Below are 22,330 nucleotides of genomic sequence, written 5' to 3'. Positions count from 1 at the left end.
CGAGCTAACCTGAAGGCAAGTGAGCGCAGCGAACGAGCTCCAACCTAAAGGTGAGTGAGCGTAGCGAACGAACTTCAACAGCTAATTAGCAACCAAATGGTGAGTGAGCGTAGCGAACGAACTTTAACCAGGACATGATTGAGCCATGCGAACGAACTCATCTTGAAAATGAACGAGCATTTTACATAAATCCACACTAGGACAGGACGTCTGTCGGGCCAGCTAGTTATGAATAAAATTTGCCCCAAAAATGCCTCTTTATAGGATATATTTTGTCTGGTTGTATTTTTTTTTAATTAATAAAGATATCTTTATACAAATTCGTATACGATATTTTGAAGTAGCAATGAGCTTTTTTTGTGAAGAAGTTATGATTATAAAATATTTGATGTTTTCAAACTGGTGGTAATTTTAATTTTTTAATAAATCTATCTATCTATATATATAATACGTGAAGCCGTTTTTTGTTAACGCAACTCCTCCCTTATTTGTGGACTAATTTCAACGTTTAAGGTGTCAAAAGATTCTTCCCAATATGTAGTTTTGCAATAAGGTTTTAAAATTTAAAAATTCCTACTCTTAAGGGCGTGATACCCTCTCAAAGGTCGGGGTTTCCCCATAAGAAATACACAGAACAAATTTGAAAAAAAAAAAAACAGCTGTTTATAAAAAGAAACTCATTAGCTTTTTGGGAGTAAATATTAATGTTTGCAATATTCAGTAGATTAAGACCAAGTTAAAACGTTAATCAGTTTTGTTGGAAGAACAGAAGAAATATTGAAAACGGGAGTACTGTAGGAGAAAATTAATAATAAGATATCTTATGCGTATGAGATTAGAAAAAGAGAGGTCTGGTCTTACAGATACCCATCCATAAACACATTCACTTGGTGAGATGAATAATATTTACCAGTTCTGCTATGCAACTTACTTTGAAAGTGACAAAATATACGAAGCACATAGTGTTGTCACGGTGGTAAATTAAACTTGCCTAATGTCAGATCAAATGAATGAATGCAAGAAATGTTTACTTCTGACACTGACAGATCGAGATATTTCAAAACATTTATTAGAAACTAATAGTGCCTTGACTATGACTATGTTCAAGTAGTAAGGTTATACCAAATCTTGGCGGACATTATGTTTTTATTGTAAACTTTTGTATTACTCGCTCTACTGCAATTGAGAAAATACTCAAATGCATTGTTTATTTCTAGGTTATGTTGCCAGTTCCTCGGACAAACTTATACAAAGTTTTTTTTACTGAATTCACCAACACAATCCAGACATTTTAACTAAAAAATAAGGAGTTTCAAAAACCATTTTCCATATTGAAAGTTTTAGTGGCAATATTAGACCAAACATAAGTGAAGGAATTAGTGTTTATGTATTCAACAATCGAGTAGAGACGGTCAAGTTTATTTTTATAATTCGAAGGCAAATAATATACGCTGTTCAAAAAGAGAAAGTGAAAATTGCTATACAAATCTTATAGCTACAAGAGTTAAATCCAACCTATTTCGACAAATGAATCCATACTTTCAAAACTTTGGGACAGGTATTAAGAGAAACTCCACTGAACAACGTAAGAACGTTCTGATGCGAGGCATAGGCTACACTGAGACTGACGGACAACACGTTAAAATACGTTAACTAACTTTCAATTGTGTTGCTGCTTTAGCCTATTCAAAACAGATTATGGCTGTTCAGTTGGTAACCCAGAGTTTGTGGGTAAAAAATAGAGCACATGAAATGATTGATATCCATCCCACTTTTCGGGATTCTATACGAAAAAAATTGGTTGGCTTAGGGGAATGTCTCAAATAAAAGAAATAAAATGACCCAACATAAATTATTTAACACGGGTTATCAGTTAGTAAGGCAACAGTTTTCTTTAATTCTCAATGCTGGACAAACTTTCTTGCAACATGTTAACTCGAATTGAAGCAAAACGTTTAGCATTCATTAGAAGTTATCAGTTAAAACTGAGAGCAGACATAATGTAGGTGATCCTTGACGACGCAAATAGAGATATTTAAAATTAGTTTCTAGCAAGTTTTCAATCAGCTCTAAGATTTAACTAGAATTACTCGAATTTAAGCATAACGCTATCCTCGGCGTTATGTTTCATACTATGCAGCTCATTGAGCCGCACGGGTTCTCTAGTTTCTAGATAATCGCTGATTTTATAAAAAAAAAATAGCTTGGCATTATTTTGAAAATGTTTAAAATTTAAGCCGTATGAATTAAAATCCGTCACCAAAGGACTTCAAGTTCAAAAAGATTGAATAAATAGTTGTAAAATATAAAATGGAAGATTTTAAGGTGTAAAATGAAGTGCACTCATCTTGGCTTTATTTTTTGCATGTACAACTAAAAATTGTGTTTTCAGCTATTTATCATTTAATCTTTTTGAACTTAATAAAAAGATTTGGTTTTTCAGGATTGAATCAGCAGCCCCCAAGTTTTAGCGGATTGAGCACGGTTTTTAAGTTTTAGTGGATTTCTTGGCTGGTACTTGAATTGCACATTCAATCAGAGTAATGATACTTTTTACTCAGAGAAATGACCACTGAGCTAACCACTAATACAGAATTGCAAGACGTTGCCCCCATTTGAACTAATGGATCGAACACTGTGCTTAGTACATTCTAAATAGGGGAATAGGGAGTTGTGGGATTGTAATAAAGTAATGAGCCAATAAGCTGCTTGATTCCCCTAGTTGGGACTAACATAAAAATAATTGTACACCACATTGACTATCTAGCAGAGTTGCTGTGCAGTGCTACATACATCCAGTCGTATTTTTGGGTCACGTATTCCTGGAGCTACTCAGTAAAGTGTTATATTTCAATTGCAAACAAATACAATATTTGTAAATCATACTTACATGCTAGTTTCTGGTGTCATAGTTTATGAGTGTGGCTCACACTGTTTTATTTTTTTGTAGAGTAATTATGAAAATGTACATACATATTCAGAAAGAGAATCAGTGATATGTTTTGAAATAAATTTGAAGAAGGTGCCAAAACAATACACGACACAACATTTCAACTTAATTTATTTCTCCTCTATCATAAAATTCATAGCTCCACCCATCCAGTGTAAAGAATCAGAAATAGAAGATGGCAATAAAATACTGCATCTTTGAATGTAAAAGTATTTCGAACCCTAAATAAACTAAGTCTAGTACTTCAGGATAGTCGGATTTATACCTGGAGGAAATATTCAAAATGATTTATTAGATTTGGGCTTTGTAAAGATTGTCTGAGGGTATGGACAGAAATAACAACAAAAAATGACAAGGAATCTTGGTGTTGAAAATGGAAAATTTTTCAAATCTGATCTCAATAACTTACATATAAATTCAGCTTTTAATACCCATACATATGATCAGGTAGACTTTAAAGTAAGCTTTACTGATAGACTAACCAACTCAAGTAGACTTGTCATCCCATTGTAAATTTTGAAGCTCGTTTTCGTGTCTAGTTCATGTCTGGTGACACTAATCGCTAGTATCGACGAAATTTTGTTTGGATTATTTTAGGGTTATTTTATTATTTGTGCTTTACAGTTCGGTTTTATAACTGGGGACGAGATTAGTATGTTTTGTTCAAACGAGGTTTCAAATTATTGAAATATAAAAAAAAAAATGTAAACAAAACACGACCTCTACAGTGCAAGTGCACTGGATGGAACTAACAATAAAACTTCCTTCAGCTGAATCTTTTTAAAACCATTACCAATACGTGAGGATATTATTGTCGAATGTTTTTGGGATTGAGCTTATTTGTCTTGTACTTTTGGGACGATTAAAAATAAATACCGTATATGGAAACTAAACACCTAGTTCAAGACATTAACGACCCTTCTATGAGAATTTAGGAGCTCACTTGCCTTTTGCGGAGTTTGACAGAAGAGGCCCACGGAGAAACACCTCCGTTGATAATTGGAGAACAGCTCGGGTGAAAACTGACATGGGCGGGTTCTTTGAGAATTGCACATCCAATCAGAGTAATGATACTTTTTACTCAGTTCACTTTGTGTGTACTGAATTTGTCCACAGAGAAAACTTTTTAAAGAACAGTTTTTGTTAAGAAAATGATTCCTGAATTTAAGAGGGTTTATGTTAAATTTAAAATACATGTTTTGAGATTTTATTTTCAAATTGGACAGTAGTCAGTTGCCTGGAAACATTTCAGCACAGATGCATGGTATGCATGAATAGCACAGTTTTCCACAGCATGCAAAAACATTCAGTTAATACCTTACAGCAATTACTGTATTCATACTGATTTTCTGGTTTGTGCTGCTTTCAGTGGCTGCCATTTGAACTAAGGGACAAAATACTATACTTAATACATTCAAACTAGGGGAATAGGGAATTTTGGGATTGTAATAAAGTCATGAGCCAATGAGCTAGTTGATTCCCCCAGTTGGTACCAACATAAACAAATTTTACAGCACCTCAACTTTCTATGGGCCTACTTGAAAAATATTTGATGACATAAAATGTGGTTTTAGGTTTGTCTAAGAGTCAAAACAATATCACATAACCTTACAATTCACCACTTACCCATTAAAACCTTAAAAATCTGAATTGTTATTTCTGTCCACTAGTGTGACCTATAAAACAAATCATCATGACGGATTCAGTGTATATGTACGAAGATGCACTCAAAAATACTTGTTACTCTTACTTTTTCATCACCAAAAGCTCGTTTTAATAGTACAAAAAATGTAACCCAGAATTCTAATGTTACAAATAATATCGTGTTTACAAACGTTAGAAAAAAGTTAATAGTTATGTACAGTACTCGATTAAAAACCTCAACGAATATTTAGCAAAACTCTCTACAAATAAGTCTACAGAAATTAAAAGTGGCCTTAATTATATAGGGAATTTACATTGGATAGTTTGTTTGAGAGGATGATAGATAGGTAGTTGGGAAGTAGTAGTCATGATGTAAGAACAATTAAAGTAAATGGAAGATAAAATACCACAGTTTTAACATAAAGAAAGTTTGTATGATCAAACTTTTGATTATCAACAAAGCAGTGATGATACAATATCTTAGTTTACAGTAAACTATACAATTTCTTACTAAATAGAATTGATAAGAATATGTTTAAAATGTTACAATATTCGGGACCGGTTTTTTACCTTTAGCGACCTATTATTGTCTGACTATTCTTCATAAATGTACAAACAATAAATTCACATAATATATTACTGTAGTGAATCAGCTCTGTAATTTTTTTAAAACACAAATTTCATGAGATATTCAGAATAAAACATTACCAGTAAAACTTTTTTTTACGAACACACAAATGTCTAAGTCTGTTTAACAAAACTTCTAACAAATGTTATTAAAATAATAATATTTTTTGTACACATTATTTATAAAAATTAAAATTTATACTCTATACAAGAGAAAAATGAATAAAAATAGACACATCTACAACAATTATTTTTACAAATGGGAAACGGCCATAGTAAAACCATATACATCAACAAAAATATGGATTTTTGAACACTATGAATTGTTTGGTCAAAACTTTTTTAAATAAGGGAAATATAACTACAATGACAATTTTTGCGTGATCAGAATTTAAAAGAATAGTATTAAATGTATAACTCACACTGTTAATCATATTTTATTCATAGTGTGTGTATTTAGTTGCAAAATGTATACTGTATTTGAAATAATCCCTGAACTTGAGAAAAACAGGGTTTGGATGTAAATAAATAGAGAGAACAAAGACAAAACAAAATTGGAAGCATGTATGAGATCTAACATGTAAAAAAATCCCTACCCTAAAAGCTCAGAATCTTTCTACCCATTGAATTGTTTCTGTGAATATTATGTTTTGGAATCTATAAATCTCCATTTACAAAATTGTGCTTGGATTTCAGATTGCTGTTTTTCGCTTCTGTAGATAAAGTATTTATAAGCTACATATTGTTCTCTAATAGATTATAAGATGTAGGAGGACATTTTGTTGGTTCTTTGTTCATATTTCAGTTTTTCTTTCAAATTTTAGCAATGGATCTTCTAATTATTTTAATTATCATAAAGGCTATGGTTGCCTGTTAAAGTACAGTAATTTATGAAACAGCAACTAAAATAAATGAATGTTATATCTTTAACTTTGGATTGAAGTAGACATTCCAATATAATATTAGAGACGTAGCCAGTTTTACAAAAAAATGGACGTAGTCGAATTGAACCACCGACAGATGCAAAATAACTGATTTTTCTAAAATATGTTAACTTAGCCTATCAATAAAAAAAACTGAAAAAATAATTTATTTTTAAGCTAACATTTTTTCTGTCTCATAAACTATTAGAGTACGGTAACAAAAACTATGGGAAAAATAACACTCTAACACACTCAGTGGCTCATTCGAATAGGTTCTTTTTCAATAAATCGGCTTCAGCTGGTTGATATCTACTTCAGTATCAACAAATCAATGGTTATACATACATTTAAAAGAATTATTCAATATTAAAAAAAAAAATTTGCTTCAAAACAGCATTCTGAAAATATTTACAGATTCCAAAGAACAGTTCAGTCTCAGTCGCCTTGCAGTTTCGCTGGACTCAGAACCAGTTCGCGTTTGTCCGTACTCAACATCGGTGAGGTTGGCGCAGAATCTTCCAGCGCCTCCGAATCTTCTTCTTCTATTCTCGTCACAGCTCTGTTAATCTCTCCGTCATCAAAGGTCAATGTAGACTTGAGTCTGTTGAGTCGCTCTACGGAACCGTTCTCAGCCAAGAGTAGTTGTTCGTTGAACGAGTCTTCGCTGCTGAGGCTGTTGGTATCTTCTGGAGTATTGGCATGGCTGAGCTTGTTCATTTCTAGAAGATTCTCCGAGCTGACGATGCTCGGCACCTGGATCTGCGGAATGGGACGAGTCAGTTCCGAATCCATTCTGTTCTGTCCCGCAGGAATAATTGAGACCCGTTTCTTGTTCTTTTTCGGCTGTTCCAGCATGAACTCCTGCGCTGCCCGGCTGTAAGGCAGGTGTCTGGAACAAGTTTTAAAGATTAGGAAGAATTCATGCGTTAAGTTATAAGGATTTAAAGGTTAAATATTTCTTATTGTAACCATAGATAAAACACTATGTTTTATATATGTTGTAACTTACCATCTGGCCTTGAGTTTTCATTTGCCAGAGTCCAGTGCTTTCCAGTTCCTGTCTGCATATTTATGTCTCTGAGGTTCAGCCTTTTAAGTTTTTCTTCAAGATTGAAATTAATTTAGCTATAATACTGTTAAATGCACTCCCATTTAGAGACAAAGTCCACCCTGTTTTTCACCACGTACTCTAGCCTTCCTGTCACATATTACTTGGAACTATAACCCACATAGGGCACATTGGCTTTCTAAATCCCTTGTGGTTTATTTCATATGTGTACCACATCAGGTGATGCCATGTGAAGGGGAATCACTACAGACAAGCGAATGGGAGGAAAAACAATGAATGACTGACCGAAATAGTAGTTTTCATCTCTAGGCGCTAAATTGGCTCTTGGTACGCAATTGCGTTTCGATTAATACGCGAAAATAAGATTAAGTACCAAAAAGACACTTTCACTCCGTGTGATGAACAACTATTTTCATCATACTGAGGAAATAACCTTCCAAATCAATGTTGTTTACAAAGATAACTTTAAATATTGTGTGATAAGCAGTGTTTTCATAATGGACTGATACAATTTTTAGTTTAGCAAACCTAAAAGTTTACCATATGTTTTTGCTGTTACCCAAAAATGATTATTTTACTGACGATTTGGAAAACTAAATAACGGCTGCTTTCCGGACAGTATGATGAAAAAGTATTTGATTGGTACATTGTATGAGGGCATGTTTAAAACCTCCCTCCTCAGTAAACTGAGGATCCTATAAAGTCTTTAGAGGCCTCTTTGTCCACACCAGACAGTTGTATTGATGTTGCCATGAGGGTACATAGCATGCTTTGCAATCACTTTGATATAGAGGAAGATTGGCATCAGTTTGAGAAGACAGTTCAGCAAAGCTTTATAATTCTACTTATTGCACGTATAGTCTAATATTAGCCATGTCTCTAAACAGGCAAGCCTCACCAGTAATAAATTCTTTTTGGGCCACTATACAAGTGAACCATTGGTCATGGCAGGTCTAACCATAGACACATATCAACAAATAAGCACTGGCTTGAGCACCCAAGTCCTCTCCCTACAGCCATCTAAAGGGAGTAAACCACTGAAATTGACCCATCAGTGCAACATTGACCAACTGACTAATAGTGACTTTTGGGACCACATTCAAGATATTGTGTGTTGTTGAACTTATAAATGTCATCGGCTTATCCTCGAAGCTTGGAGGTGTACCTGTAATAGTCCGTAGACTTGTCCGCCTGGAAGCTATGTTTGTTGAGCTGTGCGCCGGGTGAGGCAGTGACATGTTTGCGCCGATGCCTGTGTCGGAACCTTCGTCTGACACAGCGCGTCGGACAGACACACAGGAATATACGGACTAGGCAGCACAGAACCTGTAATACAAATTTCACTCAGGATCAAAGTAAACTTTTAACTAAAAGTCAGGTCAGGAAAATAGTTAGTTTATTTAGCAAATCTTGTGACATTTGCATCCAATCGCCTCTCTTACTGTGTTAATTGTTGTGTTCATAAGTTGATGTAATCATAATAACAGGCCTATGTATAATCAAATCACTCAATAATCAACAGAGATAAATAAATAAATTGACATGTAGTTAAAATGTGCATAACATTAATAAAGTGATTTTAAAATGAACTAATACAACTTATAGTAGTAAAACAGTAAACACGTCGATGATTTAAAAATAAAAATTATGTTTGGGAAAAATTTGTTACATCTTGTACACTTACCCCGCTGCCAATGAGTGTGGGTCCTATAAGCCTTAGTTCTAGAGTCTTGAACCCCTTTTCTCCCGTGCCGACAAACGCTATAACCAGTCCGATGGCAACGGTGCCAAGACCTACGTAGAGAAGGGCGTTGGCAGCTGCACTCTGGTGGGCGTAAACTACGTCTTCGTCTTCCGAACTGCTGCCACCGAACGACGAGTCGTGGATCTAAAGAAAACATAGGGTGAATAATGCTATGTTCAAAAATATCTCCTTCTATGACATTGGATACTAAAGTAGACATAATGAGAACATAGTTGATTGAATCTCTTTAAGAGTTTGTTACTATTGAAACTATACATCTAGGGTAGACAGCTAGGCAGCTGATTGGATATACAGTGCATGCCTCACAATCAGAAAGTTGCTGGTTCAATCCTGAGAAAAGTCAGACATTTTTTGATGGTTTGAAACTGAACCCAACTGTCCTTGATCAATGGGCTTTTGATGAACAGTCCTGGCTTAAGAACCAACTGATCTTAGGAATAGGTCTGTCATAGGTTAAAACCCATTCATCAATCATCATTCATCTACCTATAGATCAAATTGCAAAAAATATATTCAAAATAAATATGAGGGAATTCTATGTCAGCAATTGAAAATATCTAGCAGAGAGGACCTGGAAAGAAGTTATATGAGATAAAATAAATAAATTTATTATTAAAAACAATTAATTAACTTAATTTTTTTTACTTTTACTTAATTGAGTACAATTAAATTGAGTACAATAAAAGGTAAACCGTACTATTCCATAATAATCATGTAAAAAAATTCAGCTAAAAAGCATTTAATTAAATATCAGCTTGAATTCAATCTTGAAGTGAGCTCCACACAATGTACATGGATGGAAACTAAATATTTCAAAGCGTTCAAATAATAATTCTCACAAATTGAATAAACTGTGCAAAGCTGTCAATTGAAACAATTGATTTATGTCACTGTCAACATTGGGTATTCATCAACCTCTTTGATTTTAATGTTTGGATTGTTGTACATTTGGGTTGTTTAGCAAACTGTTTTATTTGGGTTGTACAAACAACTGTTGTATTTGGGTTTGTAATATTTGGATCGTTGTTTTCCACTGATCTAAAAGGATAAAAATATCATAAATTATACATGTTTTATTTAAAATAATTGAAAAAGACCAATGATGGGTATGAGCTTTGATGAACTATGGATTGAAGTAAATTTTGTAAATATCTCCATGTTATAAAGCTGTACTTTCTCAATTGGGCGTCAATAAAACAAAAGTATCAATAGTCATGGTCAATATGTGTGCGTTTTCGGATGGCAAAGTTTGAAACCAATACAATATAGTTAACAATACATAACCATACATTTTTTTACAATGTTTAGTAAAAACTTTTAATGTCAAAATTCACTCTCTAATCTCCTCATAAATTTGTAGGCCTATTTTATCGTGTGTAATTCCAATGCTATTATTAAGTCATACCATAGACAAGGTACAATTCTGTACTAAAAAGTCAATGGTAAAACTTGACCAACCAATGACAAAGCCAATAACTATTTTCAGCACAACGTCAATTTCAGTGAAGTAAAACCACTTACCAATACAAAAGGTTCGAAACACTATTAAGTAGGCAAGGGCAAGTGTATAAATCTCATCGGCTTGGGCGAAGGGGGAAAGGATTGATGTGTTTTGGCAAAGATTTATTTCTTTTTGACCTTTAAGCCTCGTTTAAATGCCACAGGAAGGTAAAGGACATAGTCATCCTGGCATTGGTTATACGGTACATTAGTAGTTTGGTCATCTGGAAATACCATTACAAACTTGAACATAAAGAGGATACAGTGTTGATGATGTAAAAGTGTTAAATAGTTGCCTATATTTCATCACTAGGGCGTAAAGTGACTTTTTTCGACCTGAGCGAAAGTTTAATGGTAATAAGCAAGGGTTGAAAAGCCACTTTTGCCCACAAGACAAACGATATTTTTTTTAGTTATATTGCTTTATTATTTTAGAAAACTAGGTCACAACACAAAAATAATTTAATATGAAGATAAGCTCCCAAAATAACTGTTTTTTCCTTACAAACTTCCAAAATTTGAAAATTTGAATGATCACTATTAAACAAAACATGAAAACAACTGTGTGTCCTAAAATGTTATTAGTAAGGGCAAAGTAAGTGCAAGGTACAATTTGCCTAAAATATGAGATGAACATTACTTAGTTGACACTCAAAATACCTACCTCAAAACATGTTTCAGGTTTTGTAATAGGTAAGTAGTCTACTTTTAGTATCCAAAGTCAATAGTCAATTTGTACCTAAGAATGTTGCCTCTAAGTTAGTTTTAGATGATCCTCCTTCTCACTTAGTTTTATTATGTCACTCCTAATATGTACTAACCTAACCAATATTATTTCATTAAATCATTTATGGCTAAACCCAAGTACGAACTATCCTTGAATTAGTTTTACGAGTACTTTCATATTCATGCACTTACCTCTACTAATATCCTTTAAATCACTTTTTTAAAAACATAGTTAATTATTATCATCTAGGACTTTCAAGGGCAATGACTAGACTGCACGCATTGAGAATGGTATTTTGAAGCTTTTATACTATATATAGATAGGTATTTGAAAAGTTTCTAGTGGATCTAAAACTATCACAGGTTTTGCTTCTGACAGGGTTTATGTAAGTGTTGTGTGAAGTGGATGTTGAAATGTGCTGTGTTCTAATCTAAAAACCTCTATTTTAAAGAATCCGCATTCCCCAATCTCTAAACATGTACCTAAATTACAAGTGTTCGGGACTACAGATAACCTTGGTTTTTCATACTTGGGTGGATAGGTAGATTCGATCATTGGAGATTGAAATAGGAAACTATCTGTTTGTGGTTACGAGTAAGATGCAATATTACAAATGAATCACAAAAATTATCATCATTTACTAGCACTTCCTGAAATAAATTTACCTTGCATGGTTGATACAATGGCTTTTTTTCTCGATTTTAGTATTGTGAAGGGATCATTATTTTTAGACTGACTGTGCATGCAATGTGTTATTCATTGGAATTTTAAAACTAATATTTTCCTTTAACAGCTGGCTGACATAGCCTTGCATAATTTTACTATAGGTAACAAAGGAAACACGACTGATGCAGCAAAAATTAGAGTATACTGGGAATTTTGTTAGCTACAAGCAAAAGTGAGTATTTCAATTTGGGCACGAACAAATGATAAACGGTTAAAAAATGCTAGCAATAGTCTGAAACTAACAGAAGGTAAGCCAAAAGGTGTTCAGATGTATAGTATTTTCATATTTTTGGAGAAGAAGACTTCAAAATTTCCTCTCCGATTTAGGTAGTCCAAAATTGGAAGTTGATCCAAGAGATTTTAATACGGCATCTTTTAGAGGAAAAGGCTTCAAACTCTCTCTCTCTCTCTCTCTCTCTCTCTCTCACTGCACCTATTGATAGTTTTCATCTAACAGATGCTGTTAATCTAATTTTTGGGACTGAATAAAAAAAAGAAAAACTATACACCACCAACACTTGGTGTTGGTTCATTCTCTCTCACCAACACTTCAAGGGAACTATGTAGTCCTACAGTCTACCTTCTAATACACATTTTCCGTGTACAAACACCTAAAGGATCGAGTGCTCCAATTGGTTATTGAGGTACTCAATCTTACGAGTTTCTCGGGATGGTAAACCGGACTGTTTTTCTTTCTACCCCCGTATCTTCCTTGGTTCTGCTTAGGAAAGATCAACTTGAATTTTCTCATGTCGGGGTTCACCCTCAATCCTGCTCTCTGGTGGGAAAAATTACATAGAATACAAAATGGTGGAAATGTTAAAAAAAATACAAACTCACTCAGGAGAAATTCGCTGGGAAATCCGCTAAAATGAGCATATTACTGCAAAATTATAACAACATTTTCCTTTCTGCCAATGATTGCTAAAATGTTGTCCTGAAGTAATGATCAAAATATGAAAACTTGAGACGTGTATCAGAATTATTGTTTTTGAATGTTATAAGAATCAGTAACTAAAGAATGGTTTTGATTGAAACAAAATCATTATCAAACTGATACTTACTTCCAGAATCAGGGGTTATTTTTCTAAAGAACAGAGTGAAAAATTCCGTAGAAAGATTGTAAAAGAACAAAATTTCATAATTTTTAAGGCAAACACAACAAAAAGTTAAAAAAATTGTACATCTTGGTGGTCTTACCCGGTTCCTTTTTATCCATCGTCCATGGGCCTCGCGTTGTTTCGTGCGATGTTGAGTAGCATCCGTCGCGGAGGTTCTTCTTTCTCTCTCCGACCATGCTGTTGCGGCTTTGCCCTGGAACAGATTCCAGCTAGGTAACACCATTGACTATATATAAAACACATCTCGCTTGTAACAGTAACAGTGTCGGAACTGTGACAAAGCACAGCATTATACTTTGGAACAGGTTTGGCTTTACCCTGGAACAGGTTATGGACTGATTACACAACACCTTCCAATGGTCATCGGTTTCTTTGAGCAGTAGTAATACGGAGTATTTTAAAAATAAATTCAGAAGTATAGTACAGATAACACAATTGAAGAATCAGAATTTTGTACATATATCACTAAACCACCAACTCCTATACACATATTTAAGTCAGTCATAGCAAAGAATAAAGATTCAGAACAATGAACATATACACTATCTAATTGATTGTATATACTAAAGTGAACATAATAATAATTTTTATCAACAGCATATAACAAGGACAAGTTGAAACATTACAATAACAATAAAACAAATTTATTTAGAACAAGCTGCTGTACCCGTGCTTCGCAACGGGATGATGTACAGTACTATACCGCCTAATCCAAAAACTTGTTAAGGAGTTTGAATTTATAAACAAAGAGTCACCAAATTTATATAAATAAAGTAGGATCTACAGTGAATTTTCCTACTGTTTACATTGAAATGTATCAATAACCATAATTAATTGTCATAACTTATGGTTATAGAATCTTTATTTAATTTCATAATCAATTACATAGTTTTAGATATATTTGTGTAAAATATTTTATTTAATTTGTTTAAATCAGCTGTCTGAAATTGTCAAAAAATAAGCATTTAGCAGTTCTGATTGTTTACATTGAAATGTCAACACAAAGGTTGTGAATTTTCTCATGCTTCGATGGAGACCAATTAATATTTACTTTTGAAAACCTCACCTAAAACTTTGGACATCCAAGGGGCGTAGCTCGAGAGGAACTCAGGTAAGTGGATAGGCATATGACATTCCTAGATATGTGGACCATCTTTAGGCCTATGCTTAATTTTGGCTGTCACGGTTTAGTATTTTAGTCGTGGCCGCCGGACAGACGCACAGACAAACAGACAGAAGGACACCACCTAAATTTTATAATAGTATGGATATAGATTAATAAATGAATAGGCTGCGCTTTACTTGACGTCCTTCGAATAAAAATATCGATCGATATATCGATTAATCGATTGCTTAATTCGATATATCGTTTGGTTAGTTAGGTAAGGTTAACCTAACCTAACTAACCAAACGAGATATCGAATGAAACAATCGAATGAAAATATCGAATCGAAAAAACAATCGAATAAGTCTAGGACGTCAAGTAAAGTGCAGCCAATGAATATATCTTTGGGATTGACTTCAATGCAAACTTTCTAACACATTAACTCAATAACGGTTGAACATATTTTAGCCAATCTTACCAAGGTTGTTTTTACAAATGTTTGGAAGGTTTAGACGACACCAATTTCAATTGTTGATAATGCCTATATAGTTTAAAAGTAACTCAAAGTTTTTAATTTTTTAACATTGGCGTTATGGGTTGCCATGATGGCTACGAAATAACGAATTAAATGTAAACAAAACAAAGAATCGTAAAAAATAAGCCACGACCTAAACACAGTACACAGGTGACAGGAAAATAATTCAGATGATGGCCACTGATCAAATAATTCAGAGAAAGTCTTAAATTTACATTTAAGTCGCAATTTGGAAACGACCACTGATCGAATGGGTACAGTATTTTACAGATTTGATTTATGTAGCTAAGTAAGGTTATAACAAATTAAAATGAAATTAAAATAAATGGGAATTAAAACAACTAGCCTACATGATTCTGCAAATTTAAATAACCAGGTATTCTCAAATTAGAATTTTTATATAAATAGGTTATTATGAACATGCTTTCTTATTATACACTTTGGAATATTTTTAATGATATCATCATGTTGGCAACACACTTGTTGTATTGATTGTTGCGTTGGCAACGACTTCGGGTAGGCCTATACAGGGTGAGTTTTAATTAATTGTCCCCCCAATTTTTTTCTACATTTTTTCTAATATCAATCCCAGACCACTTCCAAACATTGTTAGGTATTAAGTACTTCATTTTGACAAGGTGGTCATTTCCGGCCGCCATCTTAGATGCGCTATATTGGGTGCAAAATATTGTTTTTCAAATGTAAAGGTCGGGTTGTGACCCATTATTTCGAACTAGATTTTTACCCTGATTACAATGCCACAAACCGTTTTTAAAGATCTTTATCCATTCCAAAGTTATGAGGGCTTTTTATAACTTTATTTTTAGCCCATTTTTATGTGCATTTACAAACTAAGACCATAATCTCAAAATGGTGCTAGATAAAGATTATACACTACCAGTCATTGTCGACTTATTTCCACTTGGTTATGACGGATGTATTTTTTTCAGCCGCCATCTTGGATCCGCCATTTTGATATGTGATAAATTATTTTAAATGTGAAGGGGTGTTGTGACCCATCATTTCGAATTACTTTTTTAAGCTAAACTTAATGCCGCAATCCATTTTATGTTATCAAGTATTCTTTATGAAATATTGAAATTTTTTTAAACTCTGTTAAAGGCAACAAACATGTTTGTGAATAAATATTGGTGTACTAATGTAGCTTTGGTCTTTTGGTTAATGATGACAAAAAGTCTTCCCTGATTGAAATATTGGACATTGTCTTTGTCAAATATGAAAAGCAAATAAAGGTGTGTTATAAGCTTAGTTCTTGGTCTAAACCACTAAATTAGCACCCCGACCCAGGTATTATTTCTAAGTTTATGCTCCTTTCGTAAAAAGTTTTAACAAAATTATTGTGAAGTTAAGGCATCACATTGACCAAACTTAACCCTAGATTTGTTTCTGATCAACTAAAAAACTACTATTAGCCTAGTGTAAGTTTATGTGGTGGTACTCCTCCTAAAGGTGCGATTGACTTTACATATTCTATCAAAAGAGGGCCTAATCAACGCCTGATTACTATTTTGCGACTGGTTAGGGCTCCATTACCCAGTTATTGAAACCAATCACGAAATTACTTTAAATCAGCATCTTCGACATGCATATTTTTGGTTAGTTTTAAGAAACGGAAACAACCTCTAGGTTTTACTGTTATTTGCTGTTATATATGGATGCTCCCTTGACTACCATGCATGCTAGGCTATATGATATGAACATTTTTTGCTTGGAGCAACAGGCAGTACCTAGTAAAATCTCCTCCAAATAATATTGTTTTCTGCCCATTGGATCTTGTCATAGCAGGGTACTTCGTGGTACTTACCTAATAAACAAATACCTGTACGGAATGATTTCATATTTATTCCCAGGTTGTTTTCTAAGAGTGGTCGTTCAGGTTATTACACCTCATACAAAATATTGATTAAACGCAATAAATCTCAAATAAATTTACAAAAAAAGTGTAGAATAAATCTTTAACATATGTTTTGAAATCAAAACAAAGAACAAGTTTCCCATTTAATCTTAAATCTTTTATTATTTAGTCAATTTGGTTATTTCATGTTAAACATCCCTTTAACACAACAATAACCTTCAAACTGGAAGACAAAACTTCATTATTTTTTCAGCCACTCTAAGTTCAATGAGCCATCTCCTGTGATTCTACTACTTATTAAGGAACGCGGCAGCGTTCCGCCCCGCCAAGTCCCCCAGCGGTACACAGCTGCTGCAGTGTATATATACATGACGTGACAAAGTGGCTTTTTTACTCGTCTATAGCTCTGAAGAAACAAAAGCTATTAAAATAATTGTTCATCCACTAGATAGGGGCAATCATTCTTGGCAAAATAAAAAAAAGAATTTAAAAAAAGGTTGTGTTTGAGCCAAGAAAAACTAGTTTGAAAATTCACAAATTTTCCGTGTTCTCCTTCTTCTCCTTAAATGTTGACGGACCTACAGCCCAAACCACTGGCTCAATTTTAATGTTTTTTATGTTGTTTGAAAGCCCTTAGCGTGTAGATGTGCCTTTTGAGGGTCACAAGTCGGTGCGTTGACCCATAAACCCTTGGCAAGCCCTCAAAGTACGATTTTGGCCCATTTAAATAACATTGGATTAAAATCAAAACAAAAGAAGGATCAGCTGTGATTAAATCTCAATTAATTTAAAATGTTAGAGAAATTCATAGGATCAGCTGAAAAATTATTTTAAAACTTTTATAAAGTATTTTTTTCAGGTATACCGAATGATTTGAGCTACTTACTATATAAAATTACTTAGAGCAGTGATATTCCCCGATACTTTCCATTGAAAAATGCAGTGTACCGATGGTACACTGGTACAGCAGCTCGTCATTTTTAACAGTTTAATACTACTTATCAAAACATATGAAACCTAGGAACTTGAAACTTAGTACTAGTACTAAGGTTAGTTTTAACATTGTTTCTTCATAATATTGCCAAAATTTATTTAACTAAATAAGGTTAGTTTTATGTTTTGATACACTAAAACAAATAAAACAATTGGGAAAATCCGTCTACGTATGTTAAACAAGCAAAAAAGTGAATGTAAAAAGTGATATGTAAATTTAGGATAAAAATGAGTTTTTCAATATTTGTTTTGCCTTATGCTATTTCTAACAAACCTAATCTGTTTGATTACATTTTTACTTCTCTAATAAGGGCTCAATTTACACTAGTCTTTAGATATACGGGTTTAATTATCGGAACACTTATGTAACACCAATGCATTTTATGTGTAGTTGTGCCCTGGTCTATATATAAGAGAAAAGAGGATTTTTATTTTAACTGTTAATTTTCTACAAAAATAAATACAATCTAACAAAAAAACCACTAAGTGGTAACACTTCCCCCGCCAAGTCAGCAACCCAAAAAAGACAATAAATCACCACTTTTCCGCCAAGTAAAACAATGTAATGTATGTAAGTTTGGCCACTTGGCGGCAGACTTTTGCTTGATCACTTTAAAAAATACCATAAAATTAGTTCCATTGAGCAAGTATCTCTCCCAATAGTACATTGCTAGATGAGAGCTTATTTTACAAAATTTGACCTTATTTGTGTCACATTTCATAAAATCATAATAGTGATGGTTTTATATCTACTGATTACCTCGAAATTATTATACTTAGTTGGACTAATTAATTAGAGAAGTTGATTTGTGAAATTATCCACCAACGTAACTTTAATGAAAAAAAAAACAAGCAAAAATCTGCCGCCAAGTTGCCAAACTTACATACATTACATTGTTTTACTTGGCGGAAAAGTGGTGATTTATTGTCTTTTTTGGGTTGCTGACTTGGCGGGGGAAGTGTTACCACTTAGTGGTTTTTTTGTTAGATATCATATGCTTAACTAATTTACTTAAAAATACATAAGTTTGCAAATTGCACAGTAAAGCTATTGATTTCAACTTTCTAATACGTAACAAAAAAGTCTTAATTATAGGTAAAATTACCCCTGGTTTTATATAGTATACAGTACATTGCAAAATTGACTGGCAAATGAGTAATCCGAACGCAATATTGCTTACTGGCTTAATGATAAATCACGATCAGCTGTATTGAAGTAAACAAAAATCAGCAGTAAATGGCTTCTAATGCTATTCTTATGGAGACCATTTTGCGTTATATCTAATTTTGTGTTAACATTTTGGGAATTAACCTATTTTTCCCGCCATCACGGAGTCGAGACCTTTAATTTGAGCCCTCTCCCGTCGTTCTACGACTTCCCCAGTCACCTACAATTTTGACGCAAAGAATCGGCTTACGTAATTAATATATAGAAAGATAGAATAGAAGATAGATAGATAGATATAGATGTATGTAATGTCTACATCCTTACTTAAGGAACTTGTTATGGATGTTGGTAGTTCTGAGCGAAACTGATAAGTTAAACTCATGAATTGAACTTATGTATTTTGTATTAACTTATATCTATAAACATTTGTTTATTTATTGCTTTATTAAAAGCCACAAAATGTGATCAACTGGCTTTTACTGCTATGAAAGCAATCCTAGTAATAATAATTCAATAGTACTTTTCACATTTAATAAATCTTGAACAATACATTCTAGAAAATTTAGATCCACAAAAGTAATATTGTTTGGCATGTATAAGTAAAATGTATAAATGATGCATGAGAAGGAATTCTGAGTTAACAACCATCCAATTACTGACAAGGGCTCCAATCATTGACGGGGGGGGGTATGATTCTATTTTGCAGTCTAAAAATAGAATAGCACCGAAAAGCCTTTAGAGGTGCAATAATTGGATTTATGAAACACCGCCTGCTTTGCTACAATGCAATTGTTTTGTGGTTTAGTTTAAATTCTACACAAACAGAAAGGATTATTTGTAGGTTCAAGTTCAAAACCGACCAACTGACTGACTTCAAATGTTTATTTATCTGAACAATTTTTTCCGAAATATGAATGTTATTTAGTTGGTATGAACTAAATAATCTATAAGGCAGTGGGTACTACATGAATATAATGAAACACAGAAAAAAATTCTTGAATAGGTAGTGTTGAATAACCTAAAAAATATTCTAATATTCTAATAGATATCTATGAAGTTTCATTTAGGAAACAATATGAATATTTTGTAGGGAAGCTTTTATATTACATTACAAATGAGCTCAAACACCAAATGAGTCAAACCAAATCGAGTACAAAAACAGTGACTCAAGTGTCATTGTAGATGTCAAGTTGCATTCAAATTCATTGAGAATTACGTAAATAAATCAAATCAAAATATCTTCTTTCATATAAAAACAAATACACGTTTGTACATCCGAATAGTGCCAAATTAACAGAGCTATTTACATTAATATAATGTTTTACTAGGTGTGCGGTCTCAGGTCCGCCAATTGAGCGGATTGTACAAAATAGTTAACAAATATCTTTTAGTAGCGCGGGACCGAGCCATAGCTTGGTCAATACTTGATTTCGATTGTAAAAGCAATATAAAGGAAACTTCAGTCTTATTTACAACTAATTTTGGACCTAATCATTAAAGTATAATTATTTAAGTAAGTGGAATTTTAATTTATTATGATGGTAAAATCACTCATATTTTCCATGGAACTATTTTCCACTATATAGATTGATCTTCAGTGTAATCTTTGCTCTATAGTAACTACTGATGTTTTTCCTTTTGTACTGCAAATTATAATTTGCTGTGGTTGGCTTGTTATAAACACAATTATGTTACAAGTCTTTTGTTTACTTTTTCCTTTTTCCTTGTTATTTTGTTCAACCAACATAGTTACTTGGCAACCCATGAGGCCAATGTTTCAAATGAGTTGTGAATATTCCTGAGGCAGTGGCTTTAGTCAATTGAGTTTTTACAACAAAAGTTTAAAACAATTTATTTACAACATTTAAAAGAAATTGTCAAAACAGTTTTCGAGATCTTTGTAAGCATACATACAAGCAAACATTGCTCATATAAGAGTATAGGATTATACGTTTATGATAACGAAATATCCTTAAAACATCCTACATTCCGCACTGCCATCCTTTTCTACTTCCTTCACCACTTCCTACATCGTGGACCTGTTTCCCTCCATTTCCTTAGCATTTTAGGATTGCAGATAAAATCATTAAATACAATGGTAGTTTCCAAATGCCTTTTAATACTTTCTCTGTATTCTTTGATCAAACGTTGTCACCTGAGTGGTTTTCCTTTGTGCTGTATTTAGATCGTATATTAGTTTGCTAACGATCTAACAAGCATATGCTATGATATGATATGATATTATTCTTTGTTTACATCTGCGTTGTTATCTCGTAACCATCATGGCAACTCATAAGGCTAATGCAAAAAATATTATGTTTGTTTTAAATTGTACAGACATTATCAAATTGAAATTTGTTTGTTTAGTAACATAAACACTGTTTTCCAAAATAACCCTGGAAAGTTTGGATTAAATATGTTCAGCCGTTAATGAGTTAATTGTTGACATAGTGCATACAGTCCGGTCTCAAATAGCTTAGCTCTCTCCGCTCAATTATTCATATACTCTTCTATTGAATATATGACTTTTCCAATCAAGTAAGTTTTTAGTTTTAGTTTAAATTTTGACTGTTTAATCTTTTAATTCTTTTGGTAATTTTATGGAAAAAACGTACTACTTTGTAAGACAAAGCCCCCATTGCCCTTGCTTGAGCTTTGTAAGGGCAGTTTGTCTTTGGTGTAAAATACATGTGTATGGCGAGTGGGTGTGATTTAATTCTTTTTTCGTTCTCTTTCTTTTTTCTACTATAAAGTTTAAATGACTTTGTAGTAGAAATATCCGTATACCGTATACGTATGTGAAAGTAGTACACACAAGTATTAAGAAGATTGTAGACATATATAGTTTCCATAATTGTGATTTGACAATCGTTAAACATACATGAATAAACTTTTAATATAGTTTTTAGAGCAAAAGGGGGCCGAGCATTGCTCTAGGGGACATTAATATTATTACGCTAGGAAATAAAGTTTACGCTCAATGGCACTTACTGAATTGTTCTTTTTTAATCAATTTGCAACCCTTCACATTTTGATCTGATAATAAAACTACTACTCCAACATTATCAAATCCCCAGGTAAAAGCAATTTCTGTGTAAACCCCTGGGGTTGTTTTGTAACGGTCACTGCTGAATCAATAACATTGATTAACGTAGTCCACGTGGAACTGTTACAGGGCAATCACAGTTTATGGAACTGTTACTATTATGGACATGGGACTAACTGATCTACTGTTACCGTAGGCTTTCAATCTGAATAACGATGTAGTGAACGACATTTTATGCATGAGATACGTAATTTACATTTTCAATACAGTAAGGTTGAGAGTTTTTGGGTATATTTGTAAAACAGCTCTGTTAAATGTATAAACCTAATACATAAATACCCCCGCCGCAGCAAACCTGCCGACTAAGCGAATTTCCATTTGTCTGAATTGATTTTCAGTTAAATATATTTTAATAACATTAGGTTTAACGAGTACCTAGGTTTGCTGCTACAAGGAAACTAATAAAGTGTGTTTTTGAGTAAAATATTGATAGCTTAGTACAATATAAATAAATTTGCCAAGTTTGATCGAAATATATCCACAAACAAGCAAACT

The 22,330-nt window shown here is 33.2% G+C and overlaps 1 protein-coding gene across 3 annotated transcripts in view; it reads right to left on the bottom strand.

Moving 5' to 3' along the window:
• Positions 1-5,442: 5,442 nt before the first annotated feature.
• The window catches only part of LOC128999868 (uncharacterized), a 148,197-nt gene continuing 131,309 nt past the window's right edge, over positions 5,443-22,330 (bottom strand). For 2 of the 3 annotated variants that reach the window (XM_054426599.1, XM_054426601.1), the window contains 5 exons: positions 13,132-13,245; positions 12,590-12,709; positions 8,898-9,101; positions 8,379-8,539; positions 5,443-7,033 (listed from right to left, as the gene is read on the bottom strand). In XM_054426599.1, coding sequence (XP_054282574.1) covers positions 6,580-7,033; positions 8,379-8,539; positions 8,898-9,101; positions 12,590-12,709; positions 13,132-13,245 — 1,053 coding nt within the window. In that variant the 3' untranslated portion in view covers positions 5,443-6,579. The remainder of the gene's footprint in view (positions 7,034-8,378; positions 8,540-8,897; positions 9,102-12,589; positions 12,710-13,131; positions 13,246-22,330) is intronic. The other variant, XM_054426600.1, reaches the window with a different exon arrangement.

Source organism: Macrosteles quadrilineatus, unplaced genomic scaffold (genome assembly GCF_028750875.1).
Source record: "Macrosteles quadrilineatus isolate MER2022 unplaced genomic scaffold, UCM_ALF_1.0 Scaffold_8__2_contigs__length_117827958, whole genome shotgun sequence".
In the NCBI taxonomy this organism is placed as follows: domain Eukaryota; kingdom Metazoa; phylum Arthropoda; class Insecta; order Hemiptera; family Cicadellidae; genus Macrosteles; species Macrosteles quadrilineatus.
The sequence above is the reverse complement of the archived record's forward strand: the minus strand, read 5'-3'. Positions and strand labels throughout refer to the sequence as shown.